This window comes from Daucus carota, chromosome 3, assembly GCF_001625215.2.
Source record: "Daucus carota subsp. sativus chromosome 3, DH1 v3.0, whole genome shotgun sequence".
Taxonomy (NCBI): domain Eukaryota; kingdom Viridiplantae; phylum Streptophyta; class Magnoliopsida; order Apiales; family Apiaceae; genus Daucus; species Daucus carota.
The window spans coordinates 48,016,416-48,036,487 of NC_030383.2; the positions used below are offsets into that span (position 1 = coordinate 48,016,416).

Consider the following 20,072-nt stretch of genomic DNA (forward strand, 5'->3'; position numbering starts at 1 on the left):
GAATACAAAGGCTTCTCGAGTAATCCAGCCTACATCAATCCCGAAAATGGTAGCTTCACAATTGACCTTCACAATAGTTCCATGGCTGTTGCGGTGTTCAGACGACTCAGTTGTAAAAACTAAGCAATGAGGAACAAGAATCCTCGAATAATGAACAACTATAATTTGTGAAAGGTGAGCACATGCGATCACCACCGTTCCAAGCATACCCCAGCTATCTACATGCCGGGAGCCAGCTATAGACATGCCGAAAGTATTAATGATGCGATAAACCAGATCTCCCAAAACTCCATCCCAATCATTCTCATTGATAATGCAGGAAGACATAACAACCACAAATATAACACCCAAAAATTGGGTACTAAATCAACACACGCCAAAAGGTGAGACGGAAAAACACAATCGGACCTTTGATTTCAGAAGATCTGATTTATTCAGAAAACAATCAAGTCCAAGCTCAAATCCGAAACAGATCTGAAAATAAAACTCGATTGGAATCTTCGAGGTTTAAGCAACACTCGATTTTATTGAAAAACAAAAAACAGGTAAATAGTGGAGAAGATGAGAGAGCGAAAATGATTTGGTGGATGTAGAGGATGAAGGTGAAGAATGGAAAAATGACGACTAATTTTGGGAGTCGACTCTCAAAACCCTAATTTGAGAGAGAATAACAATAGAGCACTGACAATCAATCACATGTAATTAGTTATATTGATCTCTAGCCATCACTAAAAGATTGCATATCATCTACTATCACAATAATAAAATTAAATATTTAAAAACAAATATGACGTAAGGGTTTTCTTTTCTCTCTGGATTTGAGAGTCGACTCCTGTATCAGGGTTTCAGCCGTCATTTCTCCGCCTTCCAAATCTTCATCTTCTCACCAATTAACCCCTTCGCTCTCTCACCCCCTCTATTATTTTACTAGTTTTTCAATAAAATCAAGATCTAATCTTGTTTGAGTACCTTGTTATCAGGGTTGTGTGCCCATCTTTTTGGGATGTCAGTGTGTGTCCATCGTTTTGGGATGTTAGTTTGTTATGTTTTTGTATTTTTATGTGTCTTGATGTGTCGTTCGATTATCAATCTGAAAAGGATTTATACGGTATTTTGGGAGATCGGTAAGACTCGCATCGATTTCGAAACGACAGTAGATACCGCAAGAGCTCACCTTTCATAACAAATAATTGTTCATGTTTTGGGGACGTTTGGTGCTCCAGGATCAGTTGATTTGACTGATAATTCTGAACATTGGGTTACAGATGATACTCATGTGAAGGTCAATTGCGATACTACTAGTTTCATTACTGATGTAGGTTGGATTGCTCGAGATATCATTGTAATACTTTTTATATCAAAGAATATGAATATTCTATTTGTTAAGCGATCTGAAAACAAAACGATTATTTGTTTAGTTCGTTCTTTGTTAGTTGACAGTTCGGGAATTTGTCCCGGCTGGGTTTGTGCTTCGTATCATAATGTCCAAATTAATATAATTTTTTAAAATATAACTAATCACTATAAACGGTACTACTAAAGCATAAAACCTTACAAATTTCGCAAGTCTATATAATCAGTATATTATATCATTTTAGCTTACTCTTTAAATCAACGTTATTGAAAATGGTTTTACGGATTTTTAACCAGAAAAAATCTTTAAAATTTTATATATATCTTCAAAAATTTGATGTTCTTAAGGAATTTTTAACCGGAAAAAATTCTTAAACTTTTATATACATCTTTAAAATCCTCTAGTCGTCCATACAATTGACTATATATTATTATAAAAGCAAATTGTATAAATTAAAGTAGTAGAATTATTTTTAAAATATTTTTATAATAAAGAAGTTTGATTACAAAAAAGATCTTGTTACACAACTCATGTCTCATAACCAGGGTTCTGGAAATCGCTAGGCGTCCCGGAGTACCTTCTAGCGATTAATCAGGAAATTGAGGATTAATCGGAAGGATTAATCGGAACATTAATCAGACATATATTATTTTTAAATTATTATAATTATATGTAATTTGATAGTTTTATCTACTTTTCACTACTAGTGGAGTCAAACTGGTAAACAATATAACATCATATATTAAATAACTACTTGATACATGTAATACAAAACCAATGATTAAATAAATATATACCGGCTAGTCTCTTATAAATAATGTAATAAATATTAAATAAAATTAGTCATTTTATAAGATATTAAGTTAAGTACAAGTGAATAATTAATTTGTTATACCATAATCATAATTTTAGATTTTATTTATTAAAGGTAACTTTTTTTTTTGCCGCCTAGACCAGACGGGATGTTGACCGTCTAGGACCAATTTTTATAAAAAGAAAAAAAAAAGAGGCCTAATTCACCGTCTAGGACGGAATCGGGATGTTTCGGTGTCGCATAGCGCTTCGACACCGCTCGGACGACCGTCTAGACCGATTTTTAGAACACTGCTTTCCCGTCACCCTAACTATCTTAGATTTTGCGTTTGTCTAATGTTCAAGTCAAGTTGTATGGGAATGTTTGTAAAACAGAAGAAAGCTGAAGTGAAGTTTGTGTTGGGTTTCGGGGCAACAAATGCAGCGGATAATCGACGTAAAATCAAAAAATTTCCGAAACCCTAACCCGAGGATCCATCTATAAAGTATGGCTGATCATGGAGATACGAAATAATACCTTGTTGAAGCTTTACGTTAGCGAAAGATGGAGGTCCGGAACAAGCAATCACCACGCAGCCCTCGGTCTAAGGATCGCGTCTCTAAGCAGTCCACACGAACGTCTGATCGCCAAAAATCACCGGAGCCGGTACTAGCCGAATGCAGCCCCTCTCTCTCTCTCTTTCTAGCCTCTCTCTTGATGTAGAGCTGCTAGGGTTTTAATAAAACGAATTTTATAACACTTAACCCTAAAACAATACATCATTATGAATTTATAGGGAAGAGAGATAGATGGGCCAAACCCAAATCGGATTTGGGCTTCTCCAAACCTAATCCGATTTTGGTTTTAATATTAAATTCGAAATTCTAATTACTTAATTAAGACCGGCTCAATTAAACAATTTATTTCGAACTTAATCATTTGATTTAAATTCAGAATTTAAATTAAAACTCCTTTAAACGTTCTAAGTGTGTGACCCTTTATGTTATTATTACGTTGGCAATAATTTTAATATCCAATAATAAAATTATAAACAATGAGCGGCATCCAGTAATACATCATTGCTACCCAAGTAATAATAATAATTGGTGATTCAATTAAACCTTTTGTGAATAATGTACAATGTAATATAATCCCTTTAACCTTATATTATAGATCAGACTCAAGGCATGTATTATGTCATCCTCTTCATCGTTTAATCCGAATTTCCTTGATCAATGAGTAGACTATTAAACAAATCAATATTTGAGCACGACCATGCATTTTATAGTCTCACTCAATCAAGAGGCCAATAATATCACTCCTAAAATAGGAGGGTTAAATCCTTTCTAGATCATTCATATTTCTCATACGATTCATAATATACCCAATATACATTTCATCATCACCTGGTCAAAGGCAACTTTTAGTGCAATCAAAGTATATTAATTCTCATATAGAAATATAATGATATCAAGTCAGAGGATCATTACATCATTATCACAGTGAGAATTTCTAATGACACTTATTAACATGTAAAATATCACGGTGGGTCATTCCAGTGCCATGTGTCGATACATGCACTTATGTTCTTGACTTTAGCATCACTATACCTATGATCAATGAGATGTGATCATCAGTCAACAAACATACTAGTCTTAATGCATCATTATTATTATTATTTTTTTTGCTAATTGATTACACACGCACACGTGGGGAGTCGAATTCCCGACCTCCCGCAAGGGGGTACAAGAGCTCTACCGCCACACCAACACTTTGTTGGCTTAATGCATCATTATTGTCCCTTAACAATAATACTCGACTAGGGACATTTAGGAATATTGATATTATTCTCATAATCTCATTTCTAAGTCACGTAATTAGAGATATAGAATTACATATAATATTCCAAGGACATTTATTACGCAGTAAATAAAGACATAATAAATATTTATTCAATAATCAATAAAACATAATCCATAAATGTCTACGATAAAACACAATAGTATTGTCTCTAGGACACCAATACTAACAGTTTGAACTATATTTCTCTTCACAAGTAGTTTAAACTAAAATACAAGAATTAAATGTCATAATTGGATTTATTTTTTTCTCCATAATATATATATTTTTTCTACATTTATCATTCTTCTATTTCTCTTTGTTTGCTTTGATTTTTAAGATCATGAAAAGAGATTTTTTGATTTTCTTATTCAGACTTTAAAATTTTATTATCTAAACGTTCAGAGATATCTTTGTGTATCTTTCGATTAGATGATAAACTTTATTGGATAAAAGAAATCCTGATACAGCTTTTGTATCTATGATACAACTTTTAGTACTCAAGAGGTCCTCCTTTCCTTTATTTATAGAGATCTTTGGTTTAACTTAAAAGAAAAGTGAAAAATATTGTTTAAAGTAAATAAGTGGATTATAAGTGATAAGTGAACTTGACTTGTTAGTTATTAAAAGTGTTTGGATAACTTTTACTTATAAGTTAATTGAGTATTTGGTAATTTAAAATTTAAAAAGATTAAAATTATTAAAATAAAAGAAATTTATTAATAAATAAAGTTGATTAAAAATTTAAAAACCTCATAATAAAATGTAAATCACTAAAAAAGCCCAAAAAAATTAGCATTGAAGGCTTCTAGCTTCTGACTTTAAAAATAAAAATAAAAAATAAGAACTTTTGTTTATTTTGTCAAACACTACGCAAAAAATAAAAATAATTTAAAATATTAAAAGAAGCCTGATGATACTTTTTTTTTTCTTTTTCTTACATAGGATGCATAATCACAAATGAACCTCGGGCCTGATGATACTTATTTTAAACTAACCCAAAAGAATTTCATTTAGGCGGAGGCAATGCTAACACCTCTCATGTACCTTTGGAGATATGGACCTGGGCTAATGTATCTGGTGGGCTTCATACATCTTGGGCTTCTGATTATGGGACCAGAAATACAAATTGAGCTCAAATTTTACTGGTCCGGAGTCCAGCAGAACTCAAATCTAACAATTCGCCTACACTGGATTTCCACCCACATACTAGCGTGCAAATTGACAGGACAAGAATTAAGAATATACTGTACAAATTATGGCTGCGCAACCTCCTCCTTTTTTCTTTTGTTTCACCTTTATATTGCTCTTTGAAAAATACAAGATGATAAGATGTCAAGTAAGTAGAGAATTCTGAAAATCTGAGTTTTGAAGGAATGAAAGTAAGATTCAGAACAAAATGGTAACAGAACAGGAGGGATTCAAGAAACAGCAGGGGAAATATGGTATTGAAAAATATAAAGTTGTCTTCCCAGATATATTTGCCACCCCTCTACCTTCCACTCAAAAAAAAAAAAAAATTCATAAATCAGACCACAACGAGATTAAACTAACTCAGATCCAATCCTCAGTTTTCTACTTCCCAGTAAAAACAATTTGAAAAAGTCGAGTTTAGCTTTAGCCTATATATTTTAAAGCACGGTTGTTTCGCAATCTTGGTTCCGCCGCTCCCCAGCATCTCAGTCTTAAAACAAGTACATGCTGATGATCCAGGGAGCTTTGTTCCAATCCAATCACCTAAAGCAAAACAGTGTTATAAATTTCTTTTGACACATGCAGAAACAGGATACAGCTTCATACTTTGTTCCGGCAGTGCCTAGTGGCTAATCCCACTAAACCAATACTGTTTAGCTGAGCTTACAGAATATTAGAAAGTGCCCTTTATATATAAATGAGAGGCCAGCTTGCAAAGCATTGTCATAATGCTTAGTTAGAACCTTTCTTTAAGTGGGGAGATATTGGAGAGTGTCAATCACAAAGGTGCAAAAAACAATTATAACCCAAGATTATGACTTAAAAGTATAAAGGGAGATATGAATCATATATATCAGTGCATGATCATCTGAAACAGGCTGTTACTGTTTTAATTATGAAACCAAAAAAATCAAGTCTACTTATGTGCTGCTGGCCCATCAATGCTAATTTCAACTAATCACTACCATCTCAAATTCTGTTCAAAAACCAAAACTTAAAACGATGATGTAGAACAATCATTTTTTAAGTTTTTAGAACCAAGAATGTGAAAATCCACAAACTCAAGTCATTATAGTATGAATGTAGCTTGAGTTTAGTTAACCTGCTCCCCGACTAAGTCCAATCCAACGACAAGAAAAGCCAAACCTTGGAAAAGGAGATAGTAGAAATGAATTCCATGAGCAGATAACAGGCTTCTCGCAGCAGCAGTGAGTAGTAAAAAGGCAAGGGCAAGTTCCTTTCTGTACAACTTGTTCTTCTTTTTTGATACTGGGGCCTCCTCTTGTTCCTTTAGTTTACCCAACATTTCAAGACCAGATTCAGATAATCCCCTCTGAATTTTTTCATTGTTTAAAGTCTTTGTTTCGCGCTCAGCGAGAGAAAGTAAGTCTGATTCGGATGATCTTCCTGTTTTCTTCGTGACTATCCATTCATAAGAGCTTCCAAGCTGAAATAGCCCCGATATCATAGCATTGAACTTTGTCACGGACATTGTATTCTCAAAAAGTAGGTAAGGGATCAAGAATGGGAAAGACTTTGGTGCAGGTAGAATGTTTAAAATGGACATGGAGATAGGAATGTAACAAATGACCCAAATAGGTAACTCTGCCTCGGGTACGAACATGGTTAATGGTAGGATGATACAAAATAGAGTGAATGAGTAAAAAGGAAGTATCAGCTTCCTTAGGAGAAAAAATAGAAAAATCAAGTTAGCCTTCTTCCACTTTGATATCTGCAATGACAAATTCAGATTTTATAAGCTTGTAAGACTTGCAGCTACCAAGAGTAGAAAGGAATTACACAGCATATGATAGACAAACCTTGGAACTTAGGATTGCAGGAAAACATAGCCGAAAGAGTTGCATTGGACCAGAGTGCCAGCGGTACTGTTGCTTCTTATATGCTTCATAAGACTCTGGTAGTTCACATGGTACTTCGACATCGTTAAGATAGATAAATTTCCACCCATTTAAATGTGCTCGAACTGCAATATCCATATCCTCTACGGTTGTCCTCTCAAGCCAGCCTCCTGACTGTTCCAAGGCCCTAATCCTCCACACACCAGCAGTGCCATTGAATCCAAAGAAATTTAGGAAAAAACCATTCACTTGTTGTTCAACCTCAAAATGAAAGCATAAATTAATGTTTTGCAGCCTGGTGAGCAAATTCTCTTCTTTGTTCACAAACGACCAGCGAGCCTGAACAAGGGCTAAGTCTGAGTTTCCCTGAAAAGCAAATGACAACCACCTTAAATTTAAACTTTGGAATCTTTGCCAATTATTAATCAAGTGCAGAGAAAGGATAATTCTTACATTGAAGTGAGGTACAGTAAGCTTTAGATAATCAGGGTAGGGCTGGAAATCTGCATCAAATATAGCCACAAATTCGTAGTCTTTGACATAGTCACAAGACATGGCAGCCTTCAAATTGCCAGCCTTATAACCAGTTCTGACGAACCGGTGTCTGTATACTATATTGACCCCTTTTTCTCTCCATGAAGAAACCTCGTCTTGTATTAATAGTTGTACAAGCTCATCGTCAGAATCATCAAGAACCTGAATCAATAATCGTTCTTTTGGCCAATCCAGCTGACAGGCAGCAGATATGGATGTTGCGAAAACCTGAATTTATAACATTATGTTAATTTCAGAAAAGAAACCTTAACAACCACATTACCTAACAAATTATTTTTAAACTGAACAAAAGGAGCAGCTCATTCGTGAATCTCTACTCATGAGTTAAATGTGAAGTCCCGGTGAGATACTTTTTTCAAAAAAAAAAAACCAAAAACAAACTCATAAGTTATTTTACAAGACTCGAAAAAACAAATTCTCCATCTGAAAGGGGATTTTAGTTCTCAAACCAATTGGCCAAATGTCAAAAAACATCTGTCAGAGCAGTTATACTCCCTCCAAAGTTTATGCATCAGAATTACAACTAGTTAATTTGAAAGTACTGAATAGCAGTGTAGTTCCAGTAGGGTTGTAATATATGAGCAACTTGCCAAAAGCAAAAGGACAATTTTCCCATCATTATTCTTTCCTATTCAAAAGCATATTCTTGTTTTCAGTAAATATTAGTACTACTAGAACAGCTCAGCAGACAAAATAAATTACTTGAGAAACTAATACAGCAAATAACTACTCTATATAATGAATACATATGGCATATAGGCATGCTTAGCCTATAAACTTTAAAAACCCGTAAAAATCACGCAGTAACAAATCATATGTCTCAATAATACAAACCGTCTTTCGACAAATCACCAAATTTAGTATTACAAATGCTAGTTATTGCTGGTAAATGAGTTGAATTTATATGAACATGTGTGTGTGTGTGTGTAATGTAGAGAGGAGAGACAGAGAAGTGCACCTCTTTCTCATTGCACATGGGAATCTGAACAAGAACCATTGGAAAACTTAAAGAATCCTCAACATCATAAGCCTCCCCCTTAATCTCTGGCTTCAGCTTGTTCCACTTGATCCAAAAACACCAAATCCCAAGAGCAAACCTATCCACTGATTGAATCAAGAACAGCACAATGCAGAATTTAGAGAGGCTCATAATTGCAGGTGCTACATAATCAACTCTAAAAGCAAGCCAGGCCTTATAACACCACTGCACAAACCCCTCTACTTCCCAATGATGAGTCATCTTCAAATCCCATTCCTCAAAATAAGCCACCATTTCTATAACCAAAGCCACCACTGAAATTGCAAGAAAAACCCTTATAAAGCTATACAATCTCCCCCTGTATTTAGGCTCTTCTTCCCCAACATCAGATAAAGTCACCCTCTTTTTAACTGAATCAAACATTGCAGGAGCAGCCATTGACAGCCATGAAAACAATCTTTGAGCTTTGAGAAGAAGAACCCATGATAACTGCTTAGTACTTGCAGCTTTTTGCTTATCTTTTGTATCATTGATCTCCACTAAAGAAAAGTTACTGGGCTTGTCTATCTTCACCACAACAGAACTGGGTGCCATTTTTCTTGATGTCTGATTCTCTAAAACCAAAGAATGCAACATAAAAATCACAACATCATATATCAAACAGATTCATATAATCATATATATAAGCAAAGTAGCTCTTTTTACTAAAAAAATAAATCTTGACAGAAAAAAGTTGCAAACTTTTGATTAAATTTTAAAGAATCTTAGAAACATAGTGAATGGGTACAAGGTAGTTTGGTAGCAGAAGAAATGAATCAAAATTAAATATATGAAGAAATGAGACACACACACACTAATGTGTAAATGTAATGAACATATTTTTTATTTTTACCAGAATGAGTTTGTGATGAAAATGGAAGCTTCAGGCCAGGCTATAGTTTAAAAGACTGACTTGATCTTGAAGAGTAGTACTATAACAAAGAGTATTCGATAGTCAACTGAAGGATTTTTTATTGTATTAATCAGATGGCTGGGAGATGTACAAAAAGAATAAAAGAATACGTACTCCGGCGGTATCAGAATCTTATATTTCTTTTGAATTAATTGTGAGATTTTTATAATCCATCTCTAAGTAGCCTCTCTTGAGTATTTACTTTTCAAAGATATTATAACATTTATGAATATTTGTTTCCTTGTTTTGTATAGAACTTTATATTATCTGAGATTCAGATTAAATGACGATAATATTTTATGTTGCGGTGAATTTTTGTGGTAAAATGTTTATGATTGTGCTATACTTAAAATCATATCGTACATCCCGTAATTTAAATATCCTAAATCATTATATTTGACATATGTCGCATAAAGTACATCGTAAATCGATATATTTAACATATATTGTGTCTACTATATTTTGTCAATAATCCAAAACCAAATTTCATCATTGAATATAAATTTTTCATATAAGATGTCGTGGATTTAATAATTATAAATAATAAATACTATATTTCCCGTTCCCCATTACTGAATCTGATATAACAGTGTTAGGGGGAGGGCTGGCAATTTCAGGTTCAGGTTGGGTTGATAGGGCTGTAAATGAGTGGATACGCTCGATAACCGCTCGGTGTTCGGTTCGAAAAAAACTCGGTTCGATCTCGGTTCGATTCATAAATAGTCGATCTTGAGCATAATTTTAAGGTTCGTTTTATAAACAATCTGAACTTGAGCACAGTAGAGTTCGACTCGATAGTTCGCGAATAAGTTCGAATTATGAGTTCGTGAATATAGTTCGTGAACCTGGCTCGTGGACGTGGGAGTTTTATTAATGGATGATTTATTATGAATTTATGATTCTTTAGAGCATTAATAAAAGTATTTTTAGAATTTTAATTTATTTTTTAAATTAAATTAAATAACAGATAAGCTCGTAAATAAATTTATGAGCATAAGCTAGCTCGTTAGCAAAGTTTAAAAAACAAGCTCGTGAACAAAATTAATAAGCGGTTGGTGAGCAAAAATTTGTGAGACATGTTCGTGAGCGTAAGTTAATGAGCGGTTCATGAGCAAAAGCTCGTGAGACATGTTCGTGACCGGTTCGCAAGCCGTTCGTGAGCAAAGTTGTCCCTTAATGAGTCGATACCCAAACAGTATTTTTGGCTCGATCCAAGCTCGAGCTCGAGTTCGAGTTCGCTAATTTTTTAACAAACGATACACGAGCACTCTAGAGTTCGGCTCGGCTCGACTCATTTACACCCCTAGGTTGACAGTCGCAGGTCAAAAATTTTACCCAACCCGAACCCGACATGAAATTTTAATGGGTTAGAATACCCGATCCGAACCCGACCCGAAAGATAATATTTATTAATAAATATGTTTTTAAAATAATAAGTAAATATTATTTTAATACAAATAAATTAATTTATATTTAATTAAATAATTTTTTATTAAATTTAAGTAATAAATATTAAAAAATAATATAAATATATTTATTTTATATAAATATATATAATATTTATATTATATATTAATTTTCGGGTAACCCGAATTCAACCCGAAAATGACCCTTTTTTTTCGGGTTGATTTTTGATCAACAAGGATTCGTATTTTACGGGTCAAATTCGTGTCGGATTGTTGGGTCGGGTCAAATATTGCAGCCCCTGATTAGAGGTCACCTTCTAATAATCGATTTTATATTCAATAAAACATATGTTTATTGTTTTCCTATTATATTATCAGACACTCGAATTTCTTTTTTCGAGTGCATTTATTAGGGCTGAAAACGAATCCGAGTAATTCGGTTTCAAACTCGGATTCGACTCGTTAAAAACGAATATAATTCGTGTTCGTATAAAAAATGAGCGAATTCGAATCCGGTTTCACAATTCGAACGAATATCGAGTCGAATCCTACCATTCTGGTACTCAGACATATTTATTTAGAGTAGTTCGACTAAATTAAGAGTACTCAGATATACGTATAATATACAACATATAAATAAAATTTATATTAGTATAATACTCTACAATTGATTTGATTTTAGTTACAGTATGTATGTGTGTGTGTGTGTGTGTGTGTGTATTTGGATATTTGAAAAAAAAATTGGATTCGGATCGGATTTGGATTCGGATTTCGGGTTGGGTTTCGCTACGGAATACCTAATATCCAAATCCAAATCCAAACTCGTTTGGGTCTAAAAATCAAATCCAAAATATAAGATTCGGTAAGTTCCATTTGGGTCGAAACGGTCGAGTATCTATTTAGATCGGATTTTTTTCTCATCCCTAACAATGATGCAGCAACTGAATTATTAAAATTTTCTAATTCAGATAATAATGATCGGTTCAAAAATTATAAAATCATCATTCATATCTATCTTCTTTTATTTGCATTATTTCATTTTGTATTATCTCCTAATTAATCAAATCTCATTAATCATGAATTCATGAATCGAACGTCTGTCGGATTCGTTAATCCGAACTCATTAATCATGAATTGAACATCAGTCCGATTCGTTAAATTGAGAACTTTAATTTGCACAAAACAGGTTCAAATTACAACATGTCATCCAGTTGTTCGAGGAGGTTGATGCTACTGCCTACTGCTCCCTCTGTCCCATTTAATTTTATATGTTTCTTTTTCACTGCTCGACACGCACTTCAATACTCTTGTAAAATATAATTCTAAAACTTATTTTTGGAATTTTCTTTTTCTGAATAAAAATATAACATTCAAACTTTATTCAGAAAAGAAAAATTTTAAACATAAGTTATAGAACTATATTTTACAGGAGCATTAAAGTCCGTGCCGCGTCCCCGTTCCCATCCCTCAGTGTATACAACTCGGGGGGACGGAGGGAGCAGTAATAACCACTTGGGAGGTTGCATTACGATGCACATTTTTATGGCAAAATGATAGGGATGACAGTTTTACCCGACCCGATGGATACCCGACCCGTTCCGACCCGATTGGGTCTACCCGAACCCGATTTTTTTGGATTTGGATCCGGATCTGGATCTTACTTTTAGACCCGAAAGAGTTTGGATCTGGATCTGGATCTCAAGTATTCCGAACCGAGACCCGACTCGAAACCCGAAACCCGATTCAAACCCGATCCGAACCCGAAACCCGATAAAAACCCGATACACAATATTATATATATATATATATATATATATATATATATATATATTATGTATTTAATGTAAAGTATATATATTGAAATATAATGAATTATTAGGTATGAATATTATCATTTTACTTAATTTTATATGCCCTATACAGAATTTATATTCATTTCATCAATTTTTCTCAATTATTGTGCATTAAAAAATCTAAATATAATTAAAATATAAAATATAAATGATAAGTTGAATGATTATATACAATTAAGTTAACATGTTTCATGTGTTTATTGTACGAAACGAAACTTGTAAAACCCTTTTTCATATTTCTAAATTATAAAAAAATAAAATTAATCATCACATTTTTTTACAGATATATAATTTTTAAATTTTATTTAATTTTTTTAAGTATCCGAATTAGACCCGAACCCGAACCGAAACCCGAAAAAACCCGACGGATCGGATCTGGATCTTCATTTTCCAGACCCGGACCCGGACCCAAACCGACCCGAAATATAATGGATCGCGTCTGGATCTCAAGAAACCCGACCCGACCCGACCCGTTGCCATCCCTACAAAATGATACGATCATAGTACAGTATAGCCATGTGATGGGGCCAAGCCCAAAAGAGACCCCTTTCCTGGCCCACTAATCCAATCATACCTCATCTGGGAGAAAAGTAAGGCAACTGAATATATTATTACAAAGAACATCACCCATATGCAACAAACTAATCAGGTTCAGACACCCAACTAATTCAGGATCTCTCTTTCTTTTCTTCTCTTTTTTGTATTTTTTCAGTCCACGGTTGGAAAGTGTTGACAGATACTGGATTAACTGAATCAGTGTAACATAATCACTCAGCCTCAGCTGCTGTACTCTGTACTAGTCACTAAATTAGTAAAATTAGTTTCACTACTACATGAACTCAGATAATTGTTCAATCTACGTTACATCGAACTTGTATCCGGCTTCCAAGTGAGACATACTGGTGATCCAAGTGACCATCTTCAGAATGGAAGATGAAAATAATCATAATCAAGTAAAGTTCGAGTCTTCGATAGGAAATTTAATTATCTGGCTGGCCAAAGAACAGTCCTGGATTGTCCTGCACACACAAGATATAAAGCATGGGATGAGGAGGCAAGCAAGATTTAAAAGAAAACTAAGTATCAAATTCCAGTAATTGCAAGCTATATAACAAAAAGGGATGGCATTAATGTGGAGCTAGATGGCCATGCATCCTAGCAACCAAGCAGTTGAACAACTCAGAGACTTATCCACTAGTGCCCCCACCACAGAAGGTATACAGTGTCATATAATATAGCTTCTTAGCAATGTTTATATCTCTTGGTTGTTAAGAGGGGGTCACATGTTGGCTCACTGTCCTGCTACTGTGTCCTATGTGATCAGTTGTTACTGCAAATTCGAATATTATACTTGCTCAGTTCTCATCAGAGTTGATGTGATTCTTTTCCTAAGGGTTTGATGTTATAGAACATAGACTAGCAGGAATTTGTTTTACAATTTACATCAGTCATTTTCATGCAAAAGCTGTGAGATCATAGTAAATACTAATGATGTGCAAAGTAAGTTTAATTCATTTAGAGTTCAAGCATGTGCATTAAGTATGTGTACACATGCCTCTTGCAACCGTATTTGGGAAGAGTTGGAGAAAATTTCCTAGCTACTTATCGAGTAAGTTTAGTAGACAAATGATAAGATGCAACTGAAAGCTTTATGAGCATCCTGGTCCATATGATTAGGCTCACCTTTTTACAGGATCCAGTCAGATCATGTGATCCAAGAAACTTGGGTGATCAAATAGTAACTGAAACTGTGAATGACAAGCACCAATAGTTGCCATAAGTTACAAAAGAAGCCTAAATAATATATTGGTTGACTATCAAATCAATGACCCTATCCTCATTACTCAGAAAGCTTTAGATGTTCTGATAATGACCTCTCAATATAAAAATAAATAGAAAAATAAAACTACAAGCATGAGAACAAAATAATGATAATTACAAGTGGGACTGCAAAGATATAGACATGCAACACCGACACTATCAATATGCTTGAAAATAGAATAGAAAGTTTAACATGGATGTGAAGATCAATGTTAAAATGTTTACCTACAGCACAGGACAATAAGTCTCAATGTGCACCACTAAGAACGGACTGAGGTATCATGATCTACAGAAATTGCGGAATGGGTACTAACCTGCAAAACTGAAAAAAAGAACAAGGATGCAGAGTGTGTCTGGGATGTCTGTTCTATTAACATTCATGAAAGTAGGAGAAATGTCCACACTTGTAATCAATTTGATGAAACATTGGCTTCAGTAGATTGCAACATGAGGTATATATGCCAGCTCACAAATCACTATCAAGTTCAGTTGTACTAACTCAACAAATGGATCTGCCAATTCTTTATAAACAACTTAAAATGGGAAAAATCTATAATGAAAATTCAGTTAATGAAAGACATAGATATTAAATCATGAAAATAAATATCAGTGAAGATTGTAAACCAGAATATTAATATTAAAAAATGTTAAAGAACCACCACGGAGGATGAACTCCTAAAATTCATTAAGAGCTATAGAACACCAATCAAAGAAACCGTTTGGTATTAATAACAGAAACTTATTAGTATACAGAATATATAAACCTAGTAAAATCCTCATATATGGTGAAGTAGAAGCTTACGGGTATTTATTAAAAAAACAATGAACCCAAATAAGATCAAACATTAGCAAACACAAACAGAAGTTCAGACAAATAGTGGTAGATTTGAACCACTGATTATTTCAATACTACAGAGAAAAAGTGCAATAAAAACAATAAAAAGACATTTAACATACACACCTTATTAAATACAAGTAAATCTAAGAGAATAAAAAAAAAGCATGTGAAGAAAACGAAAGGTGAAAAAGTAGAAGGGCTATTACAATGAAAAATAAAAAAGATTAAGACTGCACATTTGAGGATACAATGAGAGAACACTGGAACCAAAAACAATTTGGAAATCAAGAGAATAAAATTGCACACGATTTTGAAATAAAAAGAGCAGTGGTTAACTGACGATAATGAAAAGCTATAGCTAAACCTAAGATTTCTTGAAATCAATTGCATTGACTGAATGGACATTGTAAAGAATAGAAATTAGCTAGTGCAGATTAGACAAAACCTAATAAAGACTTCTTCCTCAGAGATACACACAGGCATATATACATATATGATATATCAGACTGAGCTTTTAAATATCATGAAACAGAAAAACGAGAATTTTTGGTGCTAGATATTCAATCTACTTATATTTCCTATTGGTTTTGTTTTAATAGAATAAATTTTTAGTGGAAGTGTTACAAAAAATCAACAAACGTGAACATATTAAAGCAATATATTACCAGAGTTGATCTTAGTCTGAACCCAACACACATCACATTTGGTGACTGGATAATGCGTGATAGAAGTGAGGAGAAAATGGTAATCCATAAGCTTATCTAAGCCAGATGCATAGATATACATATTGGTAAAACAAGAAAGCCATAGATAATAAGCTAGCAAAGGAAAAAAAATACACACTTTATTAAGCCACTAATGAAACATTAAAATTATACTACAACGAATTTTTTTTTATTTTAAAAAATATTGTGAATGTACAAGGTAAAAAGAAGAAGAAGAAGAAACATCAAAGGGTGAAATAAATTAAGCTAATAGAAGGTAAAAAGAATCGCTAATTAACACAATGTGCCAAAGAAAATTTCAGTGAAAGATAACCGGATCATAAATCTCTAAAAACAATACGAAATTGCAAACAATATGGAATAAGCATTTACAAACAAGTGAGGCAGATAACAAGCTAGTAAACTGTAAGTAAATTAGCACCAAGACATAAGGCAACAAGTGACATGCTGCAATAAACAAAATAAAAATGCAGCAAATCACTAGAAACACTATGAAAATGAAAATAATGAAAACAGGGATAACTATTCTCACATCTGCATAAAATCATCCATAAACTGTTCCAAATTGAAAGATCCCACAAATTATGAACTCATCATCACAAAACCCAAAAAACAATGCATAACGATCCCGCAAGATTATATAGATATGTATTTTCAGTAAATCATATACACAAATGCGAAATTTTTTAGACCCGTTGGCTACTAATTCAACAAAATACCACCTTTGAAACTAAAACATTAACAACCACAATACTTATTACAAGTAACATCGAAATCAAAGCTCAGTGAGACTAATCATCAAACACTTGGAGTGCAACTAAAACTCCACTCAAAAACCCACATCCGAGCTCTTCGGATACCCATCATACTCCAGCTTCACATTCAACGTCGCACAAACAGCTTTAAACTTCAACCTCAAGCCCTCCACAACATCAGTAGCTAACTCATTCTCAGGATCATTAAATGGGTACTTACTCACTAACTCATCCATCTGTTTAATACTTTTTTGCACCCTGGTAGAGAAACATAAAGGGTCAATCTTAATTGCTGAGTTCCATACATCTATACAGCCTCTGTAAAACCCTAGTTCCTCGCCGGTTTCGAACCCGGATTTGAGGCCCACGTAGCGGGCCTCGTCTTTTCCGGTGAGTAAGCCGTCGGAGAACCCCTCGTCGTAGCCGGACTTGTAGTGGGTGTCTTCAAGATTGAGGGCAGCGTCGAAGATGTCTTGTATGGAAGTGGATTCATCCTGGGACTGCGAAGCCATCGAGAGTCACAAGAAGACGAAGAGTAGTATACAATAATAATAGGATAATTAATTCATCAGTCCCTCAACTATAGGCCGTTTATGACTTAGGTCCCTGAACTAAAAAGTCCAATAAATAAGTCCTTTAACTTTTCAAAAATCTGATTCGCATCCCTCCGTCAGAATTTGACTAACGGATGTTAGTCAATGCTGATGTGGAAATCGAAAATAAAAATAAGAATGACCTTGAAAATGACTTGGCAAACAAAATTTACGGATTGAAGTGAAATTTTGATATGTTAATGTACGAGTAATTTCGAGAACATCGGTGGTGAAAGTTTTCGATTTTGAGTTCACTAACGTATAGAAATATGCAGATTTTCGTAAGTGTTTTTTTTTTGTTCTTGAGATTAACGGGTAGATTTCTGTACGTTAGTGAATTCAAAATCGAAAACTTTCACCAGCGATGTTCTTGAAATTACTCGTAAATTAACATATCAAAATTTCACTTCAATCCGTGAATTTCGCTTGCCACGTCATTTTCCTGGTCATTTTTATTTTTATTTTCGATTTCCACGTCAGCATTGACTAACATCCGTTAGTCAAATTCTGACTGAGGGACGCGAATCAGATTTTTTGAAAGTTAAAGGACTTATTTATTAGACTTTTTAGTTCAGGGACCTAAACCATAAATGGCCTATAGTTGAGGGACTAATGAATTAATTATCCCTTTACACTTCTACCCTCCCTATTAAGGTTTTATAAATGTTTTTAAAAAAAATTCAAAATTCAAAAGTTAATAAAATTTGGTGGCATTAAATAAATATTTTTTTAAAAATATTAAAAGCTGATGCATATAGCGAAATTGTGAGATTTTATTTAAATTTTAAATAGTTTTACCATTAAATGTTTTTTTAATTCAAGGTATTGATATAAATTATTAAAAAAAAATGAATTTCAAATTTTAGGTGTATTTTTTATTTGTTGTAAGATATATTGTGACAATTTTTATCTAAGGTTTAGAATCAATTTGGAAGCTTGTATGTTTTTCAAGTTTAAGTCAATCTTAATTATTTAGCAAGATAATCAATTATAATTTTTTAAATCCATGAATTATTAAAAAATATTTCTATTTTAAATTTAAACAAAATAGAGTGAATACCCAGAATCCCCATCATGAGCGTAAAGCCCATGTATGAACTTTAAGAAAGGAAATTGTATTTTTTTTTTTCTAATTGTTGAAACCCTTGAATATCTTAATCTTTTAAATATTATTAAGTATTCACCTCTTCCAAATAATAACTACTTTCCTAGTTTCCTTGAGCTGTTGCTGTAACTTGGCACGAGAGTTATTTGGCAAAAGAGCTTGCATTTGATTGCATATCAGCCCACTTAGAGCAACTCCAATGCAATGCTATACTTGGTTCTATTGCTATATTATAGCATCAAAAGTAAAAAAACTCAACTCCAAAGTGATGCTATATTTGGATGCATTCATGCTTAGATGCATCCTTGGTTCCATATTTGAAACCAAGGATGGATCCATCCATGTTGCCACATCATCAATAACTAGAAATTGAAAACTACTCCCTCCGTCCCTTTTTATCTGTCCATTTTGGAAAAAAAAACACATACCAAAGAATAATTGATTGCATAAACTTTTTCATTAAATACCTCTAATTAATATCTTGAAAATGGTGGAATACCCCTACTTTATGTCTTGAAAACATGAATTCAACCAAGTTTTAAATTAGTCAAGCCTTGAAAATTGAAATTATGGAGATATATTTGAAAAACTATCATTAAATTAGTTTTGAAAGTATAAATGGACAGATAAATAGGGACAAATGTTTACTTCCAAAGTGGACAAATAAATAGGGACGGAGGGAGTAGTTAATAAGTTAATGAGTTAGGTAAAAGTTAATGAGTTTGTTCTATATAGAAGTTAGGTAAAAGTTAATGAGTTGGTTAGATTTGAAACTAGTTATAGAACTTAGCATTAGAGTGCAAGTTTTATTTTAGCACCAAAAAACACTTTTTGGTGCTATATTTATAGCAATAACAATAGATATATAGCATCTAGCATTGGACTTGCTCTTGCGAGAACACGAAGTAGAAAATACAAGTTCTTCATTCAACGTTCTTCATATTTAAACCAAAATAACTTCAGAAATCCTGATATTCTTCTATGTAGTAGACCAGCATGTGTAACTATGAGAACATGTACAATTGATATACTTCAAAGTCTTTGATTTTTTTTTTTTTGACAAATATGACTTATAGTCTTACAAATGAGTATCTGTTCTACGAAATTCTCGGGTTAGCAGGGTCGAACCCAGGTTCTGGTGGGACGACAGAGGATAAACTCTTTGCCACCGAGCACATTTGATATACTTCACAAGTCTTTGATTTACAGATTACAGATCTTTTCTAGATGAAAATCTTTGATTTACAGATTGAACAGGTTGATATACTTCATAAGTCTTTGATTTACAGATTACAGATCTTCCTAGATGATCAACTCGTAGCACTTCCATAAGCACCTGCAAGTTAAGATCAGTCTAATTAAAAACTTCAAAAATATATAAAAAAATTGTTTCCACCGCCAAATTTTGTTAAAGAAAAATGTTAAAATCAATAGGCCTTTCTTTTGAGTAT

At 33.4% G+C, this 20,072-nt stretch overlaps 1 protein-coding gene and 1 long non-coding RNA gene across 3 annotated transcripts; both read right to left on the reverse strand.

The window, feature by feature from the left end:
• Positions 1-5,999: 5,999 nt before the first annotated feature.
• Positions 6,000-9,599, reverse strand: LOC108211312 (xyloglucan glycosyltransferase 4). Of its 2 annotated transcripts, XM_017382876.2 has the most exons (5): positions 9,466-9,599; positions 8,553-9,187; positions 7,493-7,801; positions 7,001-7,405; positions 6,000-6,912 (listed from the first exon to the last, which is right to left on the reverse strand). In XM_017382876.2, the coding sequence occupies exons 2-5, from the start codon at positions 9,165-9,167 to the stop codon at positions 6,274-6,276; spliced, it is 1,968 nt and encodes a 655-aa protein (XP_017238365.1). In that variant the 5' UTR covers positions 9,168-9,187; positions 9,466-9,599; the 3' UTR covers positions 6,000-6,273. The 2 variants fall into 2 exon arrangements, with proteins under 2 accessions (XP_017238365.1, XP_063945271.1); XM_064089201.1 differs by lacking the exon at positions 9,466-9,599 and having other exon boundaries at positions 6,138-6,912; positions 8,553-9,335.
• A 3,687-nt stretch (positions 9,600-13,286) lies between these two features.
• LOC135151293 (uncharacterized) lies at positions 13,287-17,488 on the reverse strand. The gene is made up of 3 exons (XR_010289901.1): positions 14,831-17,488; positions 14,468-14,532; positions 13,287-13,803 (listed from the first exon to the last, which is right to left on the reverse strand). It is a non-coding gene; the product is annotated as an uncharacterized LOC135151293 (long non-coding RNA).
• Positions 17,489-20,072: the final 2,584 nt, after the last annotated feature.